A 26277-nucleotide genomic window follows, 5' to 3' on the forward strand; every position below is an offset into this window, starting at 1 on the left:
TTCATTTATTTATTTTTAATTTCCTGAAAAGTTAATATTTTGGACATATTGTGGCTTTCTGCCGTTCAACAGAGATACTATAAAAGAGTGAAAGAAAAAGGAATGCCATTATTCATATTATATAACATCATTCCATAAACACAACATCTGCACCATGTTGACACTTTGCCTCCATATCAACGACATGAAACAACTTCAATGTAGTGTTTTTATTTTTAAAATGTTACAACATTTCGACCCTTTGTTCACCATCGCGTCATTTTTAAATGATCAGAGTCTGATATCGCATCACGTTTGAAAGGCCTTTTTGACTCCTCCCCGTCCCAGGCAGCATTTCTGGTCAAAACGACGCTTATTGTACGGAGCCTGGCGGAGCCTATTGCGGTCGCGGTAATGGCGCCGGCCTGTACTTCTCATCGGCAATAGTGAGATGTCAACAACCGATCCGACAACACGAGCCAACACACAAGAGCCAACGCTAGACCGCCGACCCGGATGTACTTGGTTTTAATGTGTTGCATGCTGGATGCACGTCCATCTTACATGCTAAAAAATGTGCGTCAATGCCAGCAAGCTAAGATGAGACCATCCTTGCTCTAGAAAGTGCCAATGTTCCAATGGAGATCACCGGATAATCAGAAAAGAGCTTCGAACATTGCGCGTTTTGTCAAAACCACAGAGAGCTCTGTAGATTTATAGTTATTCAGCTTTTTAGACCGGCTGCACAAGAAGTGAACGGCACTGCACATGCGCAAAATCGGCCTAGGATCGCTGAAGAAGGAAAGGCCGAGCAATTTTTTTTATATATATAAAGAATAAAAAAATCAGCGATCCGGTTTGATGTAAATAATAAAGCTTATCTGACGGAACGTTCTGCCAAAAGCAGTTAATTTGTTAAAATGCGGGCTGGCGCTGCTGCAGTACACAATCCAGCCACCAGATGGGGGGGTCTGCGATATGAAGACAAAAATAAAATAAAAACAGGTAAAAAGTTGTATTAAGTAGAGACGACATATTAACTCAGTCATGATGATGATCATAACATCTGCAAAAATGTCTAATAAAAACACTATGAAAAAAAAATATATATATTTGTCATATAAAACTTCATCTGTGGCTGTTTTTATATTCGTTAAAGTGAAGTCTTTAATGTTATGTATATTGTTATTTTAATACTTTGATGTTTTTTCTTTTCCTGCAGGCATCTGGATGGACACCCTGGCCACGCCCCCTGGCCACGCCCCCTGGCCCTTTAGATCATGGCAAAGTTCAGCCACTAGAGGGAGGAAAACGCGCGCACACACACGCACACACGCACACGCAATATACAGACATGTTAAAGAATGTAAAACATAATAACTACATGTTTAAACTCCCAAAGCATATTTAAACTTGAGTTCAACTTTCTATTATGTCTTTATCTTTATCGTTCTTAAAGGTCTGTAAGTGATATTATGATGTTAAATTAAGTGTTAAATAGCTCTATATTGTGACAGTAATCATTGCTATAGTGTGTTCAGTAACAGTGTTACAGACAGACAGACAGACAGACAGACAGACAGACAGGTACCTGGAAGAAGTCCAGTTCTATGGATCCAGTCTCCTCAGAGTCGATGCTTTTGAACACCTCTGTAGCGAAAACATGATCATTTAAATTAATATATGAAATATTACCTGTATTATGTTATGGTAAATCTAGGTGTTGAATGCTCTCCAGTCTCAAAAAACAGCTGAAAGCTGCTGTTAGCAATAATATGTCAAAATGTGAATGACCTTTTTTGTCGTGGTATTCAGACAGACGGCAATGAGTCGAACACTCCCCAAAAGAATGTAGTCTCTGTGATACTATAGGGGCCGCAATCTGCGTTCAAAGATGCTCCTAGAAGCTTTGTCATTGGTCGATTTGCCGCCTGTCTGCTTCCTGATTGGTTAGTCATTGCGACCAGGTTTTTTTTTTCATTCCGACCAATGACAAAGCTTCTATTTTCTTTTAATATATTTTTTATCCCACGATTTTGTAACCCATTTTTCACCCCTGTGTCAATCATCTAATGTGATCCTGGGCTCTACACACCCTCCACCAACCTAGTCCCCATGTATGGGGGACAAGGGGAGAGCAACGGACTTGAACTCATGCTTCCTTCATGCCTGAGTGTCCAAGTTGCTCCTTTACACCTGACAGGGGGGGGGGGTTTCCCTGGTTGGACGTATAGCGTGGAAGGAACACGTTATTCCAACCAGTTCCTTTCCTTTTCCTGACAAAGCTTCTAGGAGCATCTTTGGATGCAGATTGCGGCCCCCTAGATGTGTCTCAGAGACGACATTCTTTGGGAGCGTTCTACCCGTTGCTGGCTGTCTGAATACCAAAAAAAAAAAATTATTAACATTTTGACATATTATTGCTTATAGCCGCTTTAATAATAATAATAGCTAATAAATAGCTTAACCCATTTTGGGCGGGAACCCCTTTTGGTGTTTTAAACATTATGTTATAATTTTGCTATTGAAAATAGCAGATCTACAAGCTCATAGCACGCCACCGAGTGGCGCGCTACGAGCTTGTAGGTCTGCTATTTTTGAAAGAAATCGTGAAAATGTGGCACAAATCCTGTCAGAAAACTGTCAGGATTTAGAATACATTTTAGAAATGTCGACATCAGGCCTAAATGGGTTAATACAAAATAGCTTTAATAACAATAACAACTTACTGAACATGGTCTCCAGTCTCATCAAACAGGCCACAAAGTTGTCAAAGTCGATGGTCATGTCAGGGTCAGAGTATCTGGCAACCAGCATCTGGTAGATGTCGTTGTTTAAACTGAACCCTGAAATACATTAATACATACATGTTTAAACTGAACCCTGAAATACATTAAGAAACACATTATTACATACATTATTACATACATTAATTATTAATGTATGTAATAATGTGTTTCTTAATGTATTTCAGGGTTCAGTTTAAACATGTATTAATGTATGTATTAATGATTAATACATACATGTTTAAACTGAACCCTGAAATACATTAAGAAACACATTATTACATACATTAATACATACATTAATACATACATGTTTAAACTGAACCCTGAGATACAGAAATACATGAATAAATACTAAAAATAAATAAATACTAACCCACCGAGTGGCGCGCTATGAACTTGTAGGTCTGATATTTTTTGAAAAATCGTGAAAATGTGCCTCCAATCTTTGAATATATATTCTTTCAGAGTTTCTGTTTTTAACTAAAAACAGAAACTGGAACAACATGTTTTCAGATGGGGGTCGGCGGCATATTACATATTATAATTCTTGGGGTTCTTGACAAATGAAATATTGAGATCCACTGATACAGAAACATGAGGTTTTTCAGAAAAAATACATTTTAAAAAGTCATACATTTAAATTTCAACATCAGGCCTAAATGGGTTAAATGTCTAATAATAATAATATTAATATTAATACTAATAATAATCACCTGCGTCCTTCAGAGCGCTCCTCATCTCTGGGGTGCTCATAGAACCCGAGTTATCGTGGTCACTCTTCTTATACATGGCCTGAAAGAAAGATAATCCTGAATGTCAGTCTCCAGGTTTTGTAGGACGCTGATGTATCATTATATTATATTGATTCATAGATTTAGAAAAACAAGAAGAAAAGTGTTGTAACCTGCCGTTTTTTCCTTCTTTATAATTATTTGTTCGGCCCGATTTGTTGTCATGATTCGTCACGACTCGAGTTGGCTTTGTACGAGGCTTATAAAAGGTCTTGAAATAAATACTTTTTGAAATGTCTATGAGGAAAATGAACAGGAAATCATTTCCTGGGCCCTGGTGGTAGGGGGCGGGACTGCGACGCTCTATAGCCTGGTCAGGCTAGTGGCCTATAATTTTCTGAACGGTTTATCTTACCGACTTTGTCTTCAATGACCAAAGAAGAACACAGAACCACAGAAAGCATGGAAACAGGTAAAAACCCATGAACGTCCTCTAACACACATCAGCCACCAGAGGGCACAGTTTCCTTCTGGCAAGCTTGAGATGTTCTGCTCATATTGTCCAGACCACAGGCCTGGTTATCTCCTAGCTTAACTATACTACCATTACTAATTACTAGTAGTACCTACTAATACTACTACTACTACTACTATACTACTATTACTAATATTATATACTAGTAGTAGTACCTACTACTACTACTACTACTACTACTACTACTATAGCATATTATATCACTCCAACTAGTACTTGTGCTTCTCAAATGGCGAACTTCCCCAGCAGTAGTATTACTAGTATTAGTAGCAATAGTAGCAGTAGTAGTAGTAGTAGCAGTAGTAGTATTGGTAGTAGTATTAGTACCCTGGAGCAGTATGGGTTGACGCCCCAGCCTGTGTCTTCCGTGAGGAAGAAGCCCAACAAACCCACGGTGAGGCCTTTAGGAGGGCCATTCAAGCCTCAAGCGGAGCCTGCGGCACCACCAAGGGCAAGGTGGAGCCTGCGGAAACGGTTGCGGCTCGAGAATCCACCATTCCTGAATAAAGTGCCTGGTCCTGGGAGTCTGGTGCAACGCACAGGGCCTGACCTGGTGAGAGCAGGAGTGGACCTGGTGAGACGTAGGAGGGGCCCGGACAGCCTATAGTCCTTCCATGTGCCAGAATGGTACCTCCCAGTCCCGGCAGAGTAGTTCAGGAGGAACGGATTGTGTGGCCCTGGTTTTTCCTAATGGGACTTATCGAGGGTAGCTACTGGGACGTAAGTCGGGACTTGATCACTCCCGGCTGGGTCACCTGAGTGAGGGGTATGATGTTGGGAGACCCGAAACCCCGATGACCTCAGGATACATGACTGAGGATACGTCCCAGGTGCATGCATTTATGTATGTATTTTGTTATAGTAGTATTAGTAGTAGTAATAATAGTAATATGTCTTACCAGGTATTTCTGAACCTTCTTCCACAGAGTAGCGAACTCCCCCAGACCCAGTTTTCCGTTCCCACTGCCCTGAGTCTGAGAGTTAAGGGTTAACGTGATACATTATTTATAATACAGGTACAGTACATACATAATACACTCTATTCATAATTATAATACAGGTATAGTACATACATAATACACTCTATTCATAATTAACGTTCCAATGTTGGAGCTCTGGCTCATGGACTAAGATAAGAACTACATTTTGATTTTAGTTTTAGTCATAGTCACTTCAATAGTTTTCACTTAGTTTCAGTCACATTTTAGTCACCTGGAATGTTTTTAGTGTTAGTCTAGTTTTAGTCGACTAAATGTCATAAGATTTTAGTTGACCAAATCTACAGTTGATTTAGTCGACTAAATTGTATTTTGGCGGGCCTTGATGCCGTCGTAATGACCGTTTTTTTACACGTGCTGAAAATAGCCGATTTACAAGCTCTCAACGCGTCGCAGCGCGACACGTTGAGAGCTTGTAGTAATTGCTTGTAGTAATTGAGAGCCTGTAGTAATTGTAAAATTACTCATAGGCTACTGGATCTCTTGTCCCTTCCTAACATTTTTATCTAGTTTTTATTTGTTGACGACATTGTCAGTATATTTAGTCTTAGTTTTAGTCATCATAGCTTAGTGTTCATTTAGTTTCCATTTAGTTTTCGTCAGTGGAAAAAGGTTGTCGACGAACATTTTTCGTCGTAGTTTTAGTAGATGAGAACAACACTGCAAAGAAGGGCTCTGAGTGGCCGAGGACATGGTCAGTTAACCCATTTTGGGCGGGAACCCATTTCGGTGTTGGCAACATGTCGTGCTTTAGCTATTGAAAAATAGCAGATCTACAAGCTCATAAGGGTCATAAGGATACGTCCATCAGGTTCACCATGATGTAATAAGGGTAATAAGGTAATCAGAGTAATAAGTAATCAGAGTAATAAGGATACGTCCATCAGGTTCACCATGATGTAATAAGGGTAATAAGGTAATCAGAGTAATAAGTAATCAGAGTAATAAGGATACGTCCATCAGGTTCACCATGATGTAATAAGGGTAATAAGGTAATCAGAGTAATAAGTAATCAGAGTAATAAGGATACGTCCATCAGGTTCACCATGATGTAATAAGGGTAATAAGGTAATCAGAGTAATAAGTAATCAGAGTAATAAGGATTCGTCCACCAGGTTCACCATGATGTAATAAGGGTAATAAGGTAATCAGAGTAATAAGTAATCAGAGTAATAAGGATACGTCCATCAGGTTCACCATGATGTAATAAGGGTAATAAGGTAATCAGAGTAATAAGTAATCAGAGTAATAAGGATACGTCCATCAGGTTCACCATGATGCGACAGGTCTCCATGCTGAAGCCGTCCGTCTTGATGTCAGTTCCTACAGGAAGTAATCACAATACTTTTACTTCAGTGCAAGCAGCGATATCTACAGGAAACAGGAAGTAGTCACATTATACTATACACTCTCTCTAGCAGAGAAAGTATTAAACAATCCAACAGGGTGACAACAGGGTGACAACAGGGTGACAACAGGGTGACAACAGGGTGACAACTGGACTCACGTTTGCCGACGATTTTGTTGAGAATAGTTCTGAGTTCCACTGCCGAGATCTCCATGTCCTGAAAATATAAACATTAACAAGTAAATGTTCATGTTAAGAAATAATGACTTTAACTGACCTGATGTTTAATTACGTTATATCTGACTTGATTGATTTATATTATATAAAAAACATCCAAGCATACCGTGTGTGTGTGCGTGCATACATGTGTGTGTGTGTGTGTGTGTGTGTGTGTGTGTGTGTGCGCAGCTTGCGCGTGCATGCATGTGTGTGTGTGTGTGTGCGTGCGTGCGTGCGCGTGCATGCATGTGTGTGTGTGTGTGTGTGTGCGTGCGTGTGCGTACATCTCCAGCCAGTTTGCTGAACAGTCCACGAAATCCTTCATCCACGTCATCTTCTGACACCGTATCCTAGCAACACAATGTAAACAACATCACATGACACCGTATCCTAGCAACACAATGTAAACAACATCACATGACACCGTATCCTAGCAACATGTCCTATCTAAAAAAAAAGAAAAAATATTAAAAATATTCAGGGTCAAATCATCAGACAAAGCTGTGCGTAGGAGGCGGGGTTTAGCGCCTCTCAAAATAATGATAATTTTACATTATTCATTAATTTTACATTTATTATTTAAAACAATACCTACATCTTCCAGGTCGCAGGTCACGGGGTCGTCACAGGGTCTAAACAAAGAGATCGATACATTTAAATGTTTTTTGGTGTAAAGTAGAGACTTGCAGCTTTAAAATGAGACATTTTGTGACATTGTGGTCATATCGCACATCTTTCTATTGTCATTCTAAAAGTCGCCAAATCTGGCCCAATGCACAATAAGATGTTATTAAATATAGCCATAAGAGGGTTAAGTGTCTGCCAGACAGACAATCAGATGAAATGAAGGCAGGTGTAGACTAGAGTGTAGACTAGTGAACTGAACATGTTCTCTTTATATCAAGTAATACATACCAGCCCCTTATGAAACTACTTCTACCCAAATCCAAATGGATTTCATTTTCCATCCTGAATGGCACTGAGAAGATCTCCACAAAGGTTTACTCATCAAAACTGATTATAAAACTGTAACCATCAAAGCATGCACTCAACATATAATGGTTATGTGACCATGGCATGTGCATAATATAAAATCTTAAAAGTTTTATCTGATATTGATTAAAAAGAAGAAAAGAAAAGGGGGGGGGTGGGTTCGATTAATTGATTATTAATCGCCAGAGCTGTCGACTATTCGATTTGGCTGATGGTCACTTTGTGGCAACCCTACTACTGAATACACTAATTAATGCATTGACCCAAAACACAACAAAACAAGTTATTTCCTGGCTTGGTAATAAGCGTTGAGTTGATGAAATGGAATCCGTTTAGCTGTAAATGACACTGTGTGTGTGTGTGTGTGTGTGTGTGTGTGTGTGTGTGTGTATTTGGCAGCCTGGGCCATGTCCACAGGATAGTGGTCAGAGGCTTGAGGATTATAGGGTTGTCCAAGTGTAAGGCAAAGCAGCCTCGCAACATATACTGTTCAATCTCCTCCATTATAGGCAGTGGGTCTATTTGGAGGAGAAGGTGCTTTTTGTACCCATGATTTACTTTCGGTGTTGGTAATAATATGACAGACTGAAGTGACCAATGTTGGCTGTGAATAAGTTCATGTGTTGCCTACTGTATATTCTGTACATTTAGGGCTTGATGGACTCAAGCACTGAGACACGTGATGTTTCTAGTGCGTAGTATATCAGAAGCAACTGAAAATATTTGTGTCCTTGATAATGTATTATATAAATGTGGACTCAAATGAAGAAATTGAAATGTGTGTGCGTGTGCGTGTGCGTGTGTGTGTGTGTGTGTACTTACACTGTCTCGGTCTGTTTCTCAGAGAACACTCGGATACAGAAGTCTCCGTTCAGATGAGGCTCAAATGTAGACGGAATGATGAGGTATTCTCCTGGAGGGAGTTTAAACCTGCTGCTCACCTGGAAATAATATATACATTATTGTCTTGTCTATTAATCTGTTTGTGGCTTTGGGCCCACAGCTACATCTCAGACATGCTAAAGCCAATATGAACCCTCCAGAACCCTCTTAGGTCATCTGAGGCTGGCCTACTGATAGTTCACCCGATAGCTGGAACAAAACATGGTGAAGCAGCATTTCACCATTATGCACCACAAACCTGGAATAGCATTCCAGGTTACATTAGGAAATCCCCAACCATAGCCGTTTTTACCGGTAAGTCCGATTTAAAAACGTATTTATTTAACATTGCATATCCCAGTGATGTCTACTAACAACAGCTAGGTTTATAAGCTAATTTTAAATTAGCTGTGTTTCTATTAAAGGTGGGAGTATTTGTTGTAATTCATATGCTCCTATTATTTTTTTATCTATATATTAATTTTAAAGTGCACTGTTTTCTCAAAATCAATATGCCTACACGAGTCCACAACTCACGAGAATAATCTAGGAAAATCGTGTTTGAGAGCCATGCGGAAAGCCCGCACTCCCCGCAGCTCCACCACAGCCGGCGGGGGATGAGGATGATGCAAGGCTGGTTCACTTTCTCCAGGATAGTAACGTTAGAAAATAAAAACTACTAACGTCTACAGAGGTTTTCATTAGGCGTATTGTACAACTGTTGTTAATGGTGTTCATTTAGAACGCCAATGTCTCGACGTCTTTCTGTCTGATATTTTATGAATCACTTTAACTATAAAATCAATTTGTCTGCACTTATTTTTTACAACTTATAAGCAACTCAACTGCTTTTGATTTGGCTCTAAATTAATCGCGTGACCGTTAGGAACCGGAACCGTTAAGAGGAATCCGGGAAGGATCCGGAACCGTTCAGTTAGGGTTAGGGTCTACAGGGTCTAGGGGTCAGGGGTCAGGGGGTCGTACCTCTCTCAGGTTGACGAAGGTCTCGGAGCGAGCCGTCTGAGCGTGAGTCAGGAAGAAGTTCTTGTCCAGATGGACCTCCCTCTGACCGTGGAACTGGCCAATCACAGGGCAGGACGGGACGAACAGCCGGCCAATGACAGCGCAGCAGAGAAAGTAATCATTAGCATAATCATTACAGTCAAAGTTGTGTCAGCGATGAATAGTAGACGATCGATTGTGTTAAAACATGTCTGTGCGTGCGTGCGTGCGTGTGTGTGCGTGTGTGCGTGTGTGTGTGCGTGTGTGTGTGCGTGCGTGCGTGCGTGTGTGTGTGCGTGCATGTGTGTGTGCGTGTGTGTGTGTGTGTGCGTGCATGTGTGTGTGCGTGCGTGCGTGCGTGCGTGTGTGTGTGTGTGTGTGTGCGTGTGTGTGCGTGTGTGTGTGTGTGTGTGTCTCCACCTACCTGTGGGGGAACCTATAGAACAACAAACAGAAGGAGAAAAGAAAACATCAGTTTATTTGTCCTGATGCATTGTGGGAACAGAGACGACCAATCAGAGCACAGGAGGAGGAGACATTTCAGTTCAATAGTTAGTTTACCTCCAACACCACATCCTCTCTGACTAGTTTAGATAGTTTAATTAGTTAGTGAACTAGTTTACCTCGTAGATGGCGAACCCCACGGTGTGCATGTCCTCCCCAGACTTGCGGAGGCGTCGGCGGTTCTTCTGGATCAGGCCGACCACGAAGCTACAGCCCACCTCGTTGTCCTCGGGGTCGTCGTCCTCCTCGTCCAGCTTGATGACGAACTGAGGGTTCATGAAGAACGTGTCTACGCACACACACACGCAGCCACGTACGCACACGCACGCACACACGCACGCACGCACGCACGCACAGCCACACACGCACGCACGTACGCACGCACGCACGCACGCACGCACGCACGCACGCACACACACACACACAGCCACGCACGCACGCACGCACGCACGAATGCACGCACACACGCAGCCACGCACGCACGCAGCCACGCACGCACGCATGCACGCACGCAAAGAGAGAGAGAGAGAGACAGGTCATCCTCCTCATCCACTATTATATTCAATATATCGAGGCCAGGCTCCATCGCACTGACTATAGAGTAGGTAGAGGAGGTAGGGGTAGAGTAGACTAGAGGGGTATTTAGGGTACTTACAGGGGTTGTTCCTGCACCCCCCAGCCGTGCTGCCCCTCCTCCAGGCTCCGTCGTACTTGCACACGCTCCAGTGTTTGACGGAGTCGTCGGTGATGGTGTCAGGGGTCAAGGTCACGATCTCTATGCGACTGTAGTGTCTCACAAAGTCGTTGAAGGACATCCTGGAGGAGAGAACGCGCACGCACGCGCACACACACACACACACACACACACACACACGCACGCACGCACGCACGCACGCACGCACGCACGCACACATTTACATTTATGAATAATACAAAATTCAATCAATTAATCAATCAATATAATATCAGATTCAACCATAAATTATCCATGAGCTGTTCTCAGAACTCTGTTCATTAATTATTCATGAGCTGTTCAACCAGTCAGAACTCTGTTCATTAATTATTCATGAGCTGTTCAACCAACCAGAATTCTCCGTCCTCAGCGTTGGCGTTTGGACACTCCCCCTCCACCTGGTCCCATTCAGACGACCTGCAGGAGGAGACAGCCAATGAGAGGCCAGGACACTTACTGCTGACCAGTGGCAGGCCAGGACACTTGCTGCTGACCAATGAGAGATCAGGACACTTGCTGCTGACCAATGAGAGCTCAGGACACTTACTGCTGACCAATGAGAGATCAGGACACTTGCTGCTGACCAATGAGAGATCAGGACACTTGCTGCTGACCAATGAGAGATCAGGACACTTACTGCTGACCAATGAGAGATCAGGACACTTACTACTGACCAATGAGAGATCAGGACACTTACTGCTGACCAATGAGAGATCAGGACACTTGTTGCTGACCAATCAGAGTTTAGGACCCTGCAGCCTTAGTTCCAGGTCAAGGTCATATCGTTACCAAGGTATGAACAACACGCACAGAAAGGCAACGGTATCCCACAGGGAGCGATAGGAAGCAGCGTTAGCATGTCTGCTAGGGGAGCGATAGGAACGAGGATTTAGTTGGTTAAAATAGGCAAGACAATGTCTGTCGTCTGGAAATGTTTCGGCTTCTCCGTTTCAGATGTGGAGCATACAGTCTTGGAACTATGGGAGTGGCAGGGGGCGGGGCATATTGCACTTTCAAATGTTGCCGTGGAGAGGGAAGTGTGGAGCTCTCTGGTGGAGCCGTTGGCCCCGCGACCAGACTACGGATAAGCGGTTGAAGATGGATGGATGAACTACTGAGTGACTAATGACAGACAGACGGTCAGACAGACAGACAGACAGACAGACAGACAGATAGGTACCCATCGCTCCAGGCTCCGGTCCATTCCACTTGGCCCCATGGATTCCTCATCCGGATCAGCTTTTCACCACGACCTCGATATCTGACCTGTTGATACAATAAACTGTTAGTGTAATTATTATGATAATTCATATAAATATAATGTTAGTGTAATTATTATGATAATTCATATAAATATAATGTTAGAGTAATTATTATGATAATTTATATAAATAAACTGTTAATATAATTATTATGATAATTAATATAAATAAACTGTTAATATAATTATTATGATAATTCATATAAATATACTTTTATTTATAATTATTATGACAATTCATGTATATATACTGTTAGTGTAATTATGATAATTCATGTAAATATACTGTTTATTATTATTATATAATAATAGACCGTCGCAGTCCCGCCCCCTTTCATGACGGCGCCAGGCCAAGTCCCGCCCCCTTTCATGACGACGCCAGGCCCAGTCCTGCCCCCTTTCATGACGACGCCAGGCCCAGTCCCGCCCCCTTTCATGACGACGCCAGGCCCAGGAAATAATTCCCAATGCATTTTCCTCAGACATTTCAAAATCTATTTATTTAAAGACCTTTTAAGCGTCGTACAAAGCCAACAAACAAATAATTACAAAGAAGAAAAACAACAAATAAAGTGTTGTATAACCTGCCGTTTTCTTCTTCTTTCTAATTATTTGTTTCGGCCCAAAAAATTGTGTTTGTTGTCACAACTCCAGTTGGCTTCATACGACGCTTAAAAGGTCTTCAAATAAATACTTTTTGAAATGTCTATGAGGAAAATGAACAGGGAATCATTTCCTGGGCCCTGGTAGGGGGCGGAGCTGGGCCCTGGTAGGGGCAGGGGGCGGAGCTGGGCCCTGGTAGGGGGCGGGACTGGGCCCTGGTAGGGGGGCGGGACTGGGCCCTGGTAGGGGGGCGGGACTGGGCCCTGGTAGGGGGGCGGGACTGGGCCCTGGTAGGGGGCGGGACTGGGCCCTGGTAGGGGGCGGAGCTGGGCCCTGGTAGGGGGCGGGACTGGGCCCTGGTAGGGGGGCGGGACTGGGCCCTGGTAGGGGGGTGGGACTGGGCCCTGGTAGGGGGAGGGACTGGGCCCTGGTAGGGGGAGGGACTGGGCCCTGGTAGGGGGCGGGACTGGGGTGGGACTGGGCCCTGGTAGGGGCGGAGCTGGGCCCTGGTAGGGGGCGAAGCTGGGCCCTGGTAGGGGGGCGGGACTGGGCCCTGGTAGGGGGTGGGACTGAGCCCTGGTAGGGGGCGGGACTGGACCCTGTACAGTCACCATGGTTACTAGTGTAAACAGGAAGTAGTACTACTGTACAGTCACCATGGTTACCAGTGTAAACAGGAAGTAGTACTACTGTACAGTCACCATGGTTACTGGTGTAAACAGGAAGGGGCGTGGTTACCTCGGTGGCTCCGGTCAGAGAGTAGGCGTGGCCTTTAACGAGCTTCTGACGAGTCACCGCCTCGGAGTCGGCAGCACTGGTGATCTGTTGTCATGGGAACACAATTATTATTATTATTATTAATCTGTTGTCATGGGAACACAATTATTATTATTATTATGAATCTGTTGTCATGGGAACACAATTATTATTATTATTATGAATCTGTTGTCATGGGAACACAATTATTATTATTATTATTATTATTAATCTGTTGTCATGGGAACACAATTATTATTATTATTGGATTGTTGGATGAAGTTGGATGTACATAATGGGTGGACGTAGTTGGATGTACTCACGTCTATGGAGCATCCCACCAGCGCTCCAGACTCCAGGGCTTTCCTGATGATGAGGAACATGTTGGACGGAGCTTGTTTGAGGTCATACGCTTCGGCGATTCCTCCCGTGAAGTCCTCGAAGCCTTCCGTGGTCGACCCGCCCGACAGCGCCTCATAGCACCCGTTCACCCTGCAATGGGAACAAGCGTTGTCCTGTTTTAGAGAAGGGAGAAGAGTCTGGGACGCGTGGAGCGTTGTCCAGAGTGTTTTAGAGAAGGGAGAAGAGTCTGGGACGCGTGGAGCGTTGTCCAGAGTGTTTTATAGAAGGGAGAAGAGTCTGGGACGCGTGGAGCGTTGTCCAGGGTGTTTTAGAGAAGGGAGAAGAGTCTGGGACGCGTGGAGCGTTGTCCAGGGTGTTTTAGAGAAGGGAGAAGAGTCTGGGACGTGTGGAGCGTTGTCCAGGGTGTTTTAGAGAAGGGAGAAGAGTCTGGGACGCGTGGAGCGTTGTCCAGGATGTTTTAGAGAAGGGAGAAGAGTCTGGGACGCGTGGAGCGTTTTCCAGGGTGTTTTAGAGAAGGGTGAAGAGTCTGGGACGTGTGGAGCGTTGTCCATGGTGTTTTAGAGAAGGGAGAAGAGTCTGGGACGTGTGGAGCGCTGTCCAGGGTGTTTTAGAGAAGGGAGAATAGTCTGGGACACGTGGAGCGTTGTCCAGGTTGTTTTAGAGAAGGGAGAAGAGTCTGGGACGCGTGGAGCGTTTTCCAGGGTGTTTTAGAGAAGGGTGAAGAGTCTGGGACGTGTGGAGCGTTGTCCATGGTGTTTTAGAGAAGGGAGAAGAGTCTGGGACGTGTGGAGCGCTGTCCAGGGTGTTTTAGAGAAGGGAGAATAGTCTGGGACACGTGGAGCGTTGTCCAGGGTGTTTTAGAGAAGGGAGAATAGTCTGGGACGTGTGGAGCGTTGTCCAGGGTGTTTTAGAGAAGGGAGTCGAGTCGAGTACAGACAGACAGACAGACAGACAGACAGACAGACAGACAGACAGACAGACAGACAGACAGACAGGTATCTTACTTAGCGTATGCCTTCTCCAGCAGGGCGCTCCAGAACTCCCGTCCCTCGGCAGAATGGACGAACATCAGCTCTCCGTCTTTGCAAGGCAGTCTGTCATCGATGACCACGTCCACCCACTCGCCATACTGCCAGAACTGGAACAAATACACATTACACATGTTATAAATGTGTGAGTTATAGATGTTATGAATGTGTGAGTGTTAATCTCACGCAGAGACTAAAATGTTGAGGTTCTAACAGGGGTGGATAGGATCAGGAACGAGTACATCAGAGGGACAGCAGCTCATGTCGGATGTTTTGGAGATAAAGCCAGAGAGGCCAGACTGAGATGGTTTGGACACGGACAGAGGAGACATAGTGAGATGGTTTGGACGGGGTGCGCACGCTTTTCCGACACACCGAAGATCCGAAGCGGGGGGACATGCGATGTGATGCGAAAAAGCGATCGTCCGACATGCGCTGCTCCCGTGCTTGCGGTTAGGGTTAGGTTAGGATTGAGGTTTCGGATCAATAATATGTCGGAACTAAAGCCTGCACCCGGTTTGGACACGTACAGAGGAGACATAGTGAGATGGTTTGGACACGTACAGAGGAGGATAGTGAGATGGTTTGGACACGTACAGAGGAGGATTAGTCTAGTAGCCAGAATGTGAACCAACGACACCAACGACAGACAGACATTCCGTGACCCAGGGGATGAGCGAGTGTGTGTGTGTCTGCGTGCGTGCGTGTGTGTGTGTGTGTGTGTGTGTGTGTGTGTGTGTGTGTGTGTGTGTGTGTGTGTGCGCGTGCGTGCGTCACCTGGAAGTGGAATATTCCAGCGTATTGGTCTCCAAAGTCCTGGTCAGTTGGAACCACTCTGGCCATCACGTCTTCATTCAAGGTTAGAGAGGCGATGGCAGCTAGCAGCCAGCAGTCACCTGTTAGCGCACACGCACACACACACACGCACACGCAGTCAGTGTCGGAATGTAAATGGCAGCAGTTTGTTTGTTATCAGAGGTATCTAAAGACATCCAGTGTACATTTAGTTTTCATCAGTGAAAAAAGGTAGTCGACGAACATTTTTCCTCTTAGTTTTAGTCGACGAAAACAACACTATAGTGAGCGAGTGGGCCAGATTTGGGGTGTTGGTTTTTGACCACAGGGATCGAACCGGGCCACTCTACCCCTGACAGAGAGAGACAGAGACAGAGAGAATCAGAGAGGGAGACGGGAGACAGAGACAGAGACAGAGACAGAGACAGAGACAGAGACAGAGACAGAGACAGAGACAGAGACAGAGACAGAGACAGAGACAGAGACTGAGACTGAGACTGAGACAGAGACAGAGACAGGGATATGTTCTGGGAGAACAGTCCAAATGCACAGTTTTGGCAGCAGAATACATGTGGAGTTGTCATCAACTGAGGGACAGCCAGTGGACAGAAGAGACAGGTATATCTGTCTGAACAGGGTCACTAAGTTGCTGTAATGTTTATGTTTGTTAATTTATTTTCATTGTTACTGTAATTGCTTTTTGTTCATTATTGTTGGGTCGTTTGTTGACTTTTGTTTTGTTTTATGTACGCTTTGGCAATGTAAAACATATTTATCATATAAAGCCTTTTGAAATTGAAAAAAAATGATAGAGAGTGAATCAGAGAGGGAGACAGAGAGAGAGAGAGAGAAAGAGAGAGAGAGAGATTTGGCATCTCATGGTGGTGACTCACCACATCTGACAAACAAAACCCATATCCTCTGATTCTGTGTGCGTGTGTGTGTGTGTGTGTGTGTGTGTGTGTGTGTGTAGTATGTTGGCATGCATATGGGTGTGTCTTTTCCCTTCATGACTAACGAGTGTGTGTGCGCGCGCGCGTGCGCGCGCGTGCGTGTGTGTGCGCGTGCGTGTGCGCAACAGAGGATTGCATGTGTCGACAGAACCACAGAAGGAATGTGTGTGTGTGTGTGTGTGTGTGTGTGTGTGGTATGTGGGTGTGTCTCAGTGTGTGTGTGTACACAGGGCTTTCCTCTCATTGGCCGAATGAGTCACAACTCGTCTTGTGTAAACCAAACCAGACCAACAACTTTTATAAACTCACTCACATTTATACATTTACGCTAAAAACCAAAGGCCAGGGACCCCCTAGGGACCGCCTAGAGGACCCCTTAGCTGAGAGAGATGAAGAAGGGACCCCCTTATTTGAGAGAGAGATGAAGCAGGGACCCCCTTAGTTGAGAGAGAGATGAAGAAGGGACCCCCTTAGTTGAGAGAGAGATGAAGAAGGGACCCCCTTAGTTGAGAGAGAGAGATGAAGAAGGGACCCCCTTAGTTGAGAGAGAGATGAAGCAGGGACCCCCTTAGCTGAGAGAGAGATGAAGCAGGGACCCCTTAGCTGAGAGAGAGATGAAGCAGGGACCCCTTAGCTGAGAGAGATATGAAGGAGGGACCCCCTTAGCTGAGAGAGAGATGAAGCAGGGACCCCCTTAGCTGAGAGAGAGATGAAGCAGGGACCCCCTTAGCTGAGAGAGAGATGAAGCAGGGACCCCCTTAGCTGAGAGAGAGATGAAGCAGGGACCCCCTTAGCTGAGAGAGAGATGAAGCAGGGACCCCCTTAGCTGAGAGAGAGATGAAGCAGGGACCCCTTAGCTGAGAGAGATATGAAGCAGGGACCCCCTTAGCTGAGAGAGAGATGAAGCAGGGACCCCCTTAGTTGAGAGAGAGATGAAGCAGGGACCCCTTAGCTGAGAGAGATGAAGCAGGGACCCCCTTAGCTGAGAGAGATGAAGCAGGGACCCCTTAGCTGAGAGAGAGATGAAGCAGGGACCCCCTTAGCTGAGAGAGATGAAGCAGGGACCCCCTTAGAGAGAGGAGAGATGACGAAGGGACCCCCTTAGCGAGACCGATAAAAGAGTGATGCTCCCAACCTGTGGAGCGGCGCTCTCTGCGTGTGTGTGTGTGTGTGTGTGTGTGTGTGTGTGTGTGTGTGTGTGTGTGTGTGTGTGTGTGTGTGTGTGTGTGTGTGTGCGCGTGTGCGTGTGCGTGTGTGTGTGTGTGTGTGTGTGAGACTGTATGAATGAATGAATAGCAAAAATTATTCTCCATTCATTTTCCCAACAAATAATTTATAAGAAGAAAAACAAAACAAATAGTGTTGTCGCCTGCCTTTATTTTCTTCTTTCTAATTATTTGATCGGCCCAAAATATTGTGTTTGTTGTCATGATTTGTCACGATCCGAGTTGGCTTTGTCCGCGGCATAACCGTCTTTAAATAAATACTTTTTGAAAAGCCTATGGAGAAAATGAATGGAGAATCATTTCCTGGGCCACTCGTCGTTCTGAAAGGGGGAGGGACTGCACTCGCCCATGCACCTTTTACTGATACGTCCCAGTTGAAAATCTTCCTAGCCTTCTCTGGCATTCTGATTAGTCGGTTCCATAAGGCCACCATGCTGCCTCTCCACCTTATCTCACACGGCTCCCAACCCATGTCTCCTGTTATTGCTAATACAGGCGCAAATTCATGCACTCCTAGAAAGTACCGTATGGCTCTATTCTGAACCATTTGTCCCTTCATATTCATGTTTGAGCCCCATATTCCCGCCATATAATCCATGACAGGGCAGACACACACACACACACACACGTGTGAAACAGTTTGGAGTAGGCAGCATATCCCAAATCACCCAGCTGTTTAGTTTTGGCTATTATGCCACCTATAGGGCCCTATACCTGCAGATCCTGCCAATATACCGATGTACCATATTCATAAAGTAAATGTTCATCCAAGTTAAGACCCAAATATTTGTAATTTTCAACACACTGTAATTTTTGTTCTCCTACTGTAGCTGGAACTGAAAATCACTCCTCTGTGTGTGTGTGTGTGTGTGTGTGTGTGTGTGTGTGTGTGTGTGTGTGTGAGAACGACATCCCATAATATTTTCAGCTGGTTCCCATTTCCCCGCTGGCCTTGTAGCACGCACGCAACAATGTGAATCATTTAAACAAAGAACCCACGTGAAACCACTGTCTGTCTGTCTGTCTGTCTGTCTGTCTGTCTGTCTGTCTGTCTGTCTGTCTGTCTGTCTGTCTGCCGGGGCACTCCGCGCTATGATCTTGTAGATCTGCTATTTTTTTCAATAGAAGTGTAACATAATGCTTAAAACACCAAAAGGGAATCCCATACAGAATGGGTTAAGTAGCTTTGCGTGTGGCTGGCTGGCTGTCTGGCTACCTGGGTCTGAGCACGAGGGGGGGAGGGGGGGGCAGGTTAAAGGTTAGAGTTCACTCACCCAGAGATCCCTGGCAGATGTCTGTCCTGGTAGCTCCTCCCACTATGAACTCTGGGTTGGACACCAACTCCTGGAGAGAGACAGACAGGTATGAAGACAGACAGACAGACCGACAGACCGACAGACCGACAGAATAATAATATTAGCCCTTTTTTAATTGAATAATGTTGATGAACCATCTGGGAATCAAGGCTGCAGCAAACCTTTGGACCTTGAGCGCACTGTGTGTGTGTGTGTGTGTGTGTGTGGGGCACGGTGGGGAGTTTCTTGAGGACTTCCTGTGTGTGTGTGTGTGTGTGTGTTTATTGGAGGTGTGTTTACATTTACAAGCCTCTAATGATGATTGCTATGGTTACCCTGTCTGTCTGCCTGTATGTACAGCCATCCTGTAGGTTTACACCAGGGCTGGGCAACTTTGACGATGGTCAATATATTTCCACACTCACTCCAGAGGGCCACAGTGCATATTACTGTCGTAGCAAAACTAGCCGATCTACAAGCTCAAAACACGTCGCAATGCAACGCGTGTTAGGCTATTTTCTGCTATATTGAATTGAAAACCTGAATATTGTTTTGCTATTCTTTAATTGGAATCCTGAAAAGTAACCTTTTTATTGAATTTAACAATTTAACATAACATAACATAACTACAAAGACAATAACATTTTGATACTAGTCATTAGTCATTTAATACTAGTCATGAAGTAATTAAAGTGGGTTTGGAATTGCAACAGTTGAAATCAATACTATATCAGTATTCTGATATTAACCTGAGGGCCGCATTGAGTGAAGGTGGGGGCCGCATGTGGCCCCCGGGCCGCCAGTTGCCCACCCCTGGTTTACACTCTACAACATACGACCAACTCACCCAGGAGTCAGCCAATCAGACCCTTCCTCTGTAAATTAATCCACAAAGCTAACATCATTTGTATTGTTGACCCATTTCTAAAATATTAGTGCAACTTGTGTTCATTTTTGACCCTCTATCACCCTGGGTCTAAAAAATAGCAGATCTACAAGCTCATAGCGCTGCACAGAGTGCCGCGCTATATGAACTTGTATAGGTCTGCTATTTTTGCTATTACAAATCGTCAAAATGTGCCTCAATGTTTTATGTTTTGTGTCGTTTGCAGAGTTATAACATCCAGTAATAGTTTGTTTCTGTATTGGTATTCCAACAGTAATTTGAAATTGAAAGTTTCCATTTCGCTGTTGTGGTGGCAAAAATGCATATAAACACTGTGGTATTGATTCATTGAATGTAGCCTACTAGTAGATGAGACTTAACACTCTAATTACCGCCTGTTCCTCACTGACAAACTCATTAGAGACTGCCGACTCATGTGAACCTGTTTCAAACTGTGTGAGTTAACTATAGAATAGAGTCCATTTAAGGAATGACCATCTCTTGTTACTCCTGAAACTCTGTACACTCCTGAAAGTATAAAATATGTGTTGGGGAGTTCGGAGGGAAGCTCTGGAGGGAGACACTAGTCTCTCTCTGGTGTGATGAATGGAGTTCCAATCCTGATGGTTGAGTCCTGCTTCTTCCTGATGTTGCTTACTTACTAATAGTGAGACCATTAATTTCCATTGCACTGTTTACGGTTTCACAAAAAATGGACCAGAAAACTCCAACAGAGACACAGACCGACATCGGATTAGCAAACACGTTTTCACATGATTTGCATAATTACCAAAACCACGTGGAAACTAGTGTGAGGTCGTTTGACTTTGACATTAACAAGATGGAACGAACACACACGCACACGCACACACACACACACACACACACACACACACACACACACACACAGAATGTAGCGTAACCACATACGGAGCCCCTGACGGGCCAGAGGGGTGCCTCAGGGCTTCGTGTCGGAGCCTGCTACTCTTCCTGTTGTTGTAGAACAGAGCAGGTCTTAACACAGAGCCCTGAGGTGTTCCTGTTGTTGTAGAACAGAAAAGGCCCATTACAATGTCAGACACTCTTAATCCAGAGCCTTCTATATAATCTACAGATCTATATAATGAAACTATGCGTATGTCTACATAAAATGCTATCTATGTTACATAAGTTGAGCCTTTGTATACGCCTGTAAGGTGGTCGAGGCTAGGGGGAGGGGCTACGGGCTAAGATGGAGTCTGAAGAGGTGGCCGGGTTTTCAGACTACGGCGGAAGATTGGGAGTGAGTCTGTAGTTCTGACTGCAAGTGCAATGGGAAGTTCATTCCATAGTTTTGGAGCCAGAAGGGAGAAGAGTCTGGGACGTGTGGAGCGTTGTCCAGGGTGTTTTAGAGAAGGGAGAAGAGTCTGGGACGTGTGGAGCGTTGTCCAGGGTGTTTTAGAGAAGGGAGAAGAGTCTGGGACGTGTGGAGCGTTGTCCAGGGTGTTTTAGAGAAGGGAGAAGAGTCTGGGACGTGTGGAGCGTTGTCCAGAGTGTTTTAGAGAAGGGAGAAGTCCTTGCTTTAAGGGGGTCCCTGCTTTAAGGGGGTCCCTGCTTTAAGAGGGTCCCTGCTTTAAGGGGGTCCTTGCTTTAAGGGGGTCCCTGCTTTAAGAGGGTCCCTGCTTTAAGGGGGTCCCTGCTTTAAGGGGGTCCCTGCTTTAAGGGGGTCCCTGCTTTAAGAGGGTCCCTGCTTTAAGGGGGTCCCTGCTTTAAGGGGGTCCCTGCTTTAAGGGGGTCCTTGCTTTAAGGGGGTCCCTGCTTTAAGGGGGTCCCTGCTTTAAGGGGGTCCCTGCTTTAAGAGGGTCCCTGCTTTAAGGGGGTCCCTGCTTTAAGGGGGTCCCTGCTTTAAGGGGGTCCCTGCATTAAGGGGGTCCCTGCTTTAAGGGGGTCCCTGCTTTAAGGGGGTCCCTGCTTTAAGAGGGTCCCTGCTTTAAGGGGGTCCCTGCTTTAAGAGGGTCCCTGCTTTAAGGGGGTCCCTGCTTTAAGGGGGTCCCTGCTTTAAGAGGGTCCCTGCTTTAAGAGGGTCCCTGCTTTAAGAGGGTCCCTGCTTTAAGGGGGTCCCTGCTTTAAGAGGGTCCCTGCATTAAGGGGGTCCCTGCTTTAAGGGGTCCCTGCTTTAAGAGGGTCCCTGCTTTAAGGGGGTCCCTGCTTTAAGAGGGTCCCTGCTTTAAGGGGGTCCCTGCTTTAAGGGGGTCCCTGCTTTAAGGGGGTCCCTGGTCTTATTATAGTATAATAACAAAAGAAGAGAAAAAGGAACTGGACGGTTTCCAGTTGAAACGAGGTCAGTCAGTCTGTCTCACGAGGGGCGTCGCCCTGGAGTGGGTGAGTCAAACTAAACAAGCTGTGATCAAAACGTGATGTTACATAACTCTATCTGACAGCGCTGGGGGTGTCTCAACGCACGGGTCGAGACCCCCAATATGACTGGGGAGGAGGAGGGAGGAGGGGGGGGTCCCACGCAGATGACCGTGAAGTGACCGTTTAACCCATTCTGACCTGAGGCCGATTCTAAACAAAACAATGTCTTCTAAATCCTGACAGTTTTCTGAAAACCCTCGTGTTTCTGTATCAGTGGTGCTCAACCTTCTTTCACGTCAAGGAACCCCCAGAATTATCTGTATTTGGCCGCGGACCCCCATCTGAAAATATGTTGTTCCAGGGACCCCCCCCCCCCCGAAGCAAAGATTCGCTCTGAAAGAAATAAAAATATACATTCAAAGATGTGCGCCACATTTTCAAGATTTTTCTAAAAATAGCAGATCTACGAGCTTGTAGATCTGCTATTTTTCAACGGTCACTTTTTTCTTCATTTAGTCCTTTTTTGGATCCAGCAGCGTATTCTGAAACTGGGATGTGCATATTGTTTTCCTGCTTTACATTTTAATGTTGTACTGGCCATATGTATATGGAGCGTGTGTACAGGGTTTGATGAGGTCAGATCAACATAATGGAATGTCAGAACAGGTCAGCTCCATATATGGAGATCTAAGGGTTTGAGGTCAGATGTATAGAGTTGCTGGCCAATATTGATGACATCAGGGATCTACCAGCCCTGGTGATGTCACGTGATGTCACATGAAAGAGACTCAAATTATCAGATCTATAAGCTCGCACTGAGCTTGTATAGATTTATCTGTGGAGGCGGAGTCAGAGTATATACAGGGAGTCAAACTACACTTTATATTAAAGGGATAGTAGATAATTGTTTTAACTTAAGTGAAATACTTGCCATTATTTATAGTGGTTGCAACTATTAATTGATTGCCCGAGTCCCGTGGTGGGAGTTCTGCTCTGTTTTTTTTTTTTATATATATTTTTTATCCCATGATTTTGTAACCCATTTTTCACCCCTGTGTCAATCATCTAATGTGATCCTGGGCTCTACACACCCTCCACCAACCTAGTCCCCATATATGGGGGACAAGGGGAGAGCAACGGACTTGAACTCATGCTTCCTTCATGCCTGAGTGTCCAAGTTGCTCCTTTACACCTGACAGGGGGAGTTTCCCTGGTTGGACGTAGCGCGTGGAAGGAACACGTTATTACAACCAGTTCCTTTCCCCTCCATCAGGCGCCCCGGATGGCCAGGGGGAGGCAGTTTAGAGACCAGGATTACTGCATGTTTTTGTTTCTGCTCTTGTTTTGGTGAAATATGAAGTAGTTCCAGTCATTGTGGGGGGGGGGGGGGCACTGGGGCCACGCAGTAAAAGTAAATTAATCCACAAAACTAACGCTATTTGTATTGTTGACTTTCGTTCAACTTTGACCCCTCTATCACATGGAAAACACAGAGTTCCATGTGATAGAGGGGTCAAAGTTGAACGAAAGTTGCACTATTATGGTAGAAATAGGTCAACAATACAAATGACGTTAGTTTTGTGGATTAATTTACTTTTTACTGCGTGGTCCCAGTGCCCCCCCCCCCCCCCCCCCCCCCACATAATATTGACCAAAACCAGAGCAGAACTCCCACCACGGGACTCAATAATTACAGTTGCAACCACTATATTAATGGCAAGTATTGCATACAGCTTAAGTTTAAAAAAATCTGAACTATCCCTTTAAAGTCAAACTATTATACTTTATATTAAAAATAGCTCGATCTACAAGCTCACAGACAGCTCTAAGAGTGTACAAAGTGTACAAATGCATGTCAAACCTGGGGGTCCTTGAAATGAAAATGGTTGAAAATCACTGCTAGAACCTTCTCTTTATATGGGGGTCCCTGGAACCTTCTCTTTATATGGGGGTCCCTGGAACCTTCTACCCAGACCCCCTGCCCACTCCTGGGGTCTTGGCAGACCCCCTGCCCACTCCTGGGTCTTGGCAGACCCCCTGCCCACTCCTGGGTCTTGGCGGACCCACTGCCCAGCTCCTGGGTCTTGGCAGACCCCCTGCCCACTCCTGGGGTCTTGGCAGACCCCCTGCCCACTCCTGCCCACTCCTGGGTCTTGGCAGACCCCCTGCCCACTCCTGGGTCTTGGCAGAACCCCTGCCCACTCCTGGGTCTTGGCAGAACCCCTGCCCACTCCTGAAATAAATACTTGCCATTGATATAGTGGTTGCAACTGTATTAATTGACTCCCAGAGTCCCGTTGTGGGAGTTCTGCTCTGGTTTTGGTGAAATATAAGTAGTTCCGGTCATTTTTGGGGGGGGGGGGGGGGGGGGGGGCACTGGGGGTCACGCAGTGAAAGTAAATTAAGTAATTAATTCATTTGTATTTTTGACCTATTTCTAAAATATTAGCGAGACTTTCGTTCAACTTTGACCCCTCCATCACATGGAACTATTTTTTGGGCGTAGTGATATGGACACAAAAAACATGGTTCTGTGTGATAGAGGGGTAAAAAAAAATAACGAAAGTTGCACTAATATTTTAGAAATAGGTCAACAATACAAATGATCAGTTTTGTGGATTAATTTACTTTTACTGCGTGGCCCCCTGCAGTACCCCCACAAAATGACCGGAACTACTTTCACCAAAACCAGAGCAGAACTCCCACCACAGGACTCTGGAGGCAATAACTATATTAATGGCAAGTATTTCATACAACTTATAAGTTCAAAAAATCGGAACTATCCCTTTAAAGCTCCGACTCGGAGCCTACACTTTATATAAATCATATATTTTATAATAAATCATGTATAATCTTACCGTGGGTCTCTTCCAGACCACTCCCCGGGTCTTGGCGGACCCCCTGCCCAGCTCCTTGAAGCCCAGGCTCTCGGTGACGGCCGGGAAGGAGGGGTCCGTGAACAGCGTCCCGGAGCCCATGGCCTGGCTCCTCAGAGACATGAAGTCCTGGTTCAGGTACTTCACCGCCTTGGCGTTGGTTCCGAAGCCCGCCGCCAGAGCCCTCTTCCGGGCCAGGGAGGAGGCGACACCCGACATGGTGGTGATGGTGGTCCGCGGGGAGAGAGAGAAGGGTACTACTGGTACCTTCCGAGAAGAAGGTGCGGCGGTTCGAGTCCTGTTTAGACAGACGGATGGTTGTTGTTGTTTATAAACAGGGATATTATTATGGTCTGTTTAAAAGGTTCGGATCGGTCAGTAAAGTTGGGTTATTTAGAGAACCGAAGGAGGATTCAGAGAGAGAGAGAGAGAGAGAGAGAGAGAGAGAGAGAGAGAGGAAAATGTTTGGAGGAAAGAAAAGTTTTCTCTCTGAAAACACAGCTGTCTCCGCCCTGCTCAGCCCCGCCCCTTTCTGTCTGTCTGTCTGTCTCTCTCTCTCTCTCTCTCTCTCTCTCTCTCTCTCTCTCTCTCTCTCTCTCTCTCTCCCTCTCTCTCTCCCCCACTCTCAATTTTTTTCAATTTCAATTTCAAAAGGCTTTATTGGCATGATAAATATGTTCTACATTTTGCCAAAGCGTACATACAACAAAACAAAAGTCAACATTTGTGCACACACAGAGAGACAACTCACTGCGCGCTCTCTCTCTCTCTCTCTCTCTCTCTCTCTCTCTCTCTCTCTCTCTCTCTCTCTCTCCCCCAGCTCTATCTCTCCCTCTCTCTCTCTGCTCAATGCGTGTCAGTGAAAGATGTGTAGTGAAAACATGTGGTTGCATGTTTTTGGTTGCGCGCGCGTGTGTGTGCGTGTGTGCGTGTGTGTGTGTGGGCCTGGCAGTTAGTTTACAGTAACAGTGACTCTACTGTATACAACCATGCAGTCAGTGGTTCTCACAGTGTGGTCCGGGGACCCTCTGGGGTCCTGGAGGGTTCCAGGAGGTCTGTGCACTTCTATATGCACGTCCCATTGCAGTCAGAACTGCAGCATCACTCCCAATCTTCCGCCGTAGTCTGAAAACCCATGACCTTTTCCGACTCCATCATGGCACATAGCACTTACCCTATACCCCC

General features: G+C 45.3%; 1 protein-coding gene across 1 annotated transcript; it reads right to left on the reverse strand.

The window, feature by feature from the left end:
• Window positions 1-25564, reverse strand: LOC308313070 (calpain-2 catalytic subunit-like). The gene is made up of 22 exons (XM_080759971.1): window positions 25075-25564; window positions 18973-19042; window positions 15502-15620; window positions 14701-14834; window positions 13657-13825; window positions 13316-13399; window positions 11894-11979; window positions 11065-11130; window positions 10636-10796; window positions 10100-10269; window positions 9901-9912; window positions 9459-9551; window positions 8415-8533; window positions 7195-7231; window positions 6884-6949; window positions 6540-6597; window positions 6291-6355; window positions 4934-5002; window positions 3482-3560; window positions 2709-2825; window positions 1571-1629; window positions 1-1276 (listed from the first exon to the last, which is right to left on the reverse strand). The coding sequence occupies exons 1-22, from the start codon at window positions 25309-25311 to the stop codon at window positions 1253-1255; spliced, it is 2094 nt and encodes a 697-aa protein (XP_080616097.1). The 5' UTR covers window positions 25312-25564; the 3' UTR covers window positions 1-1252.
• Window positions 25565-26277: the final 713 nt, after the last annotated feature.

Source organism: Protomyctophum bolini (genome assembly GCF_963924005.1).
Source record: "Protomyctophum bolini genome assembly, chromosome: 3".
Classification (NCBI taxonomy): Eukaryota; Metazoa; Chordata; class Actinopteri; order Myctophiformes; family Myctophidae; genus Protomyctophum; species Protomyctophum bolini.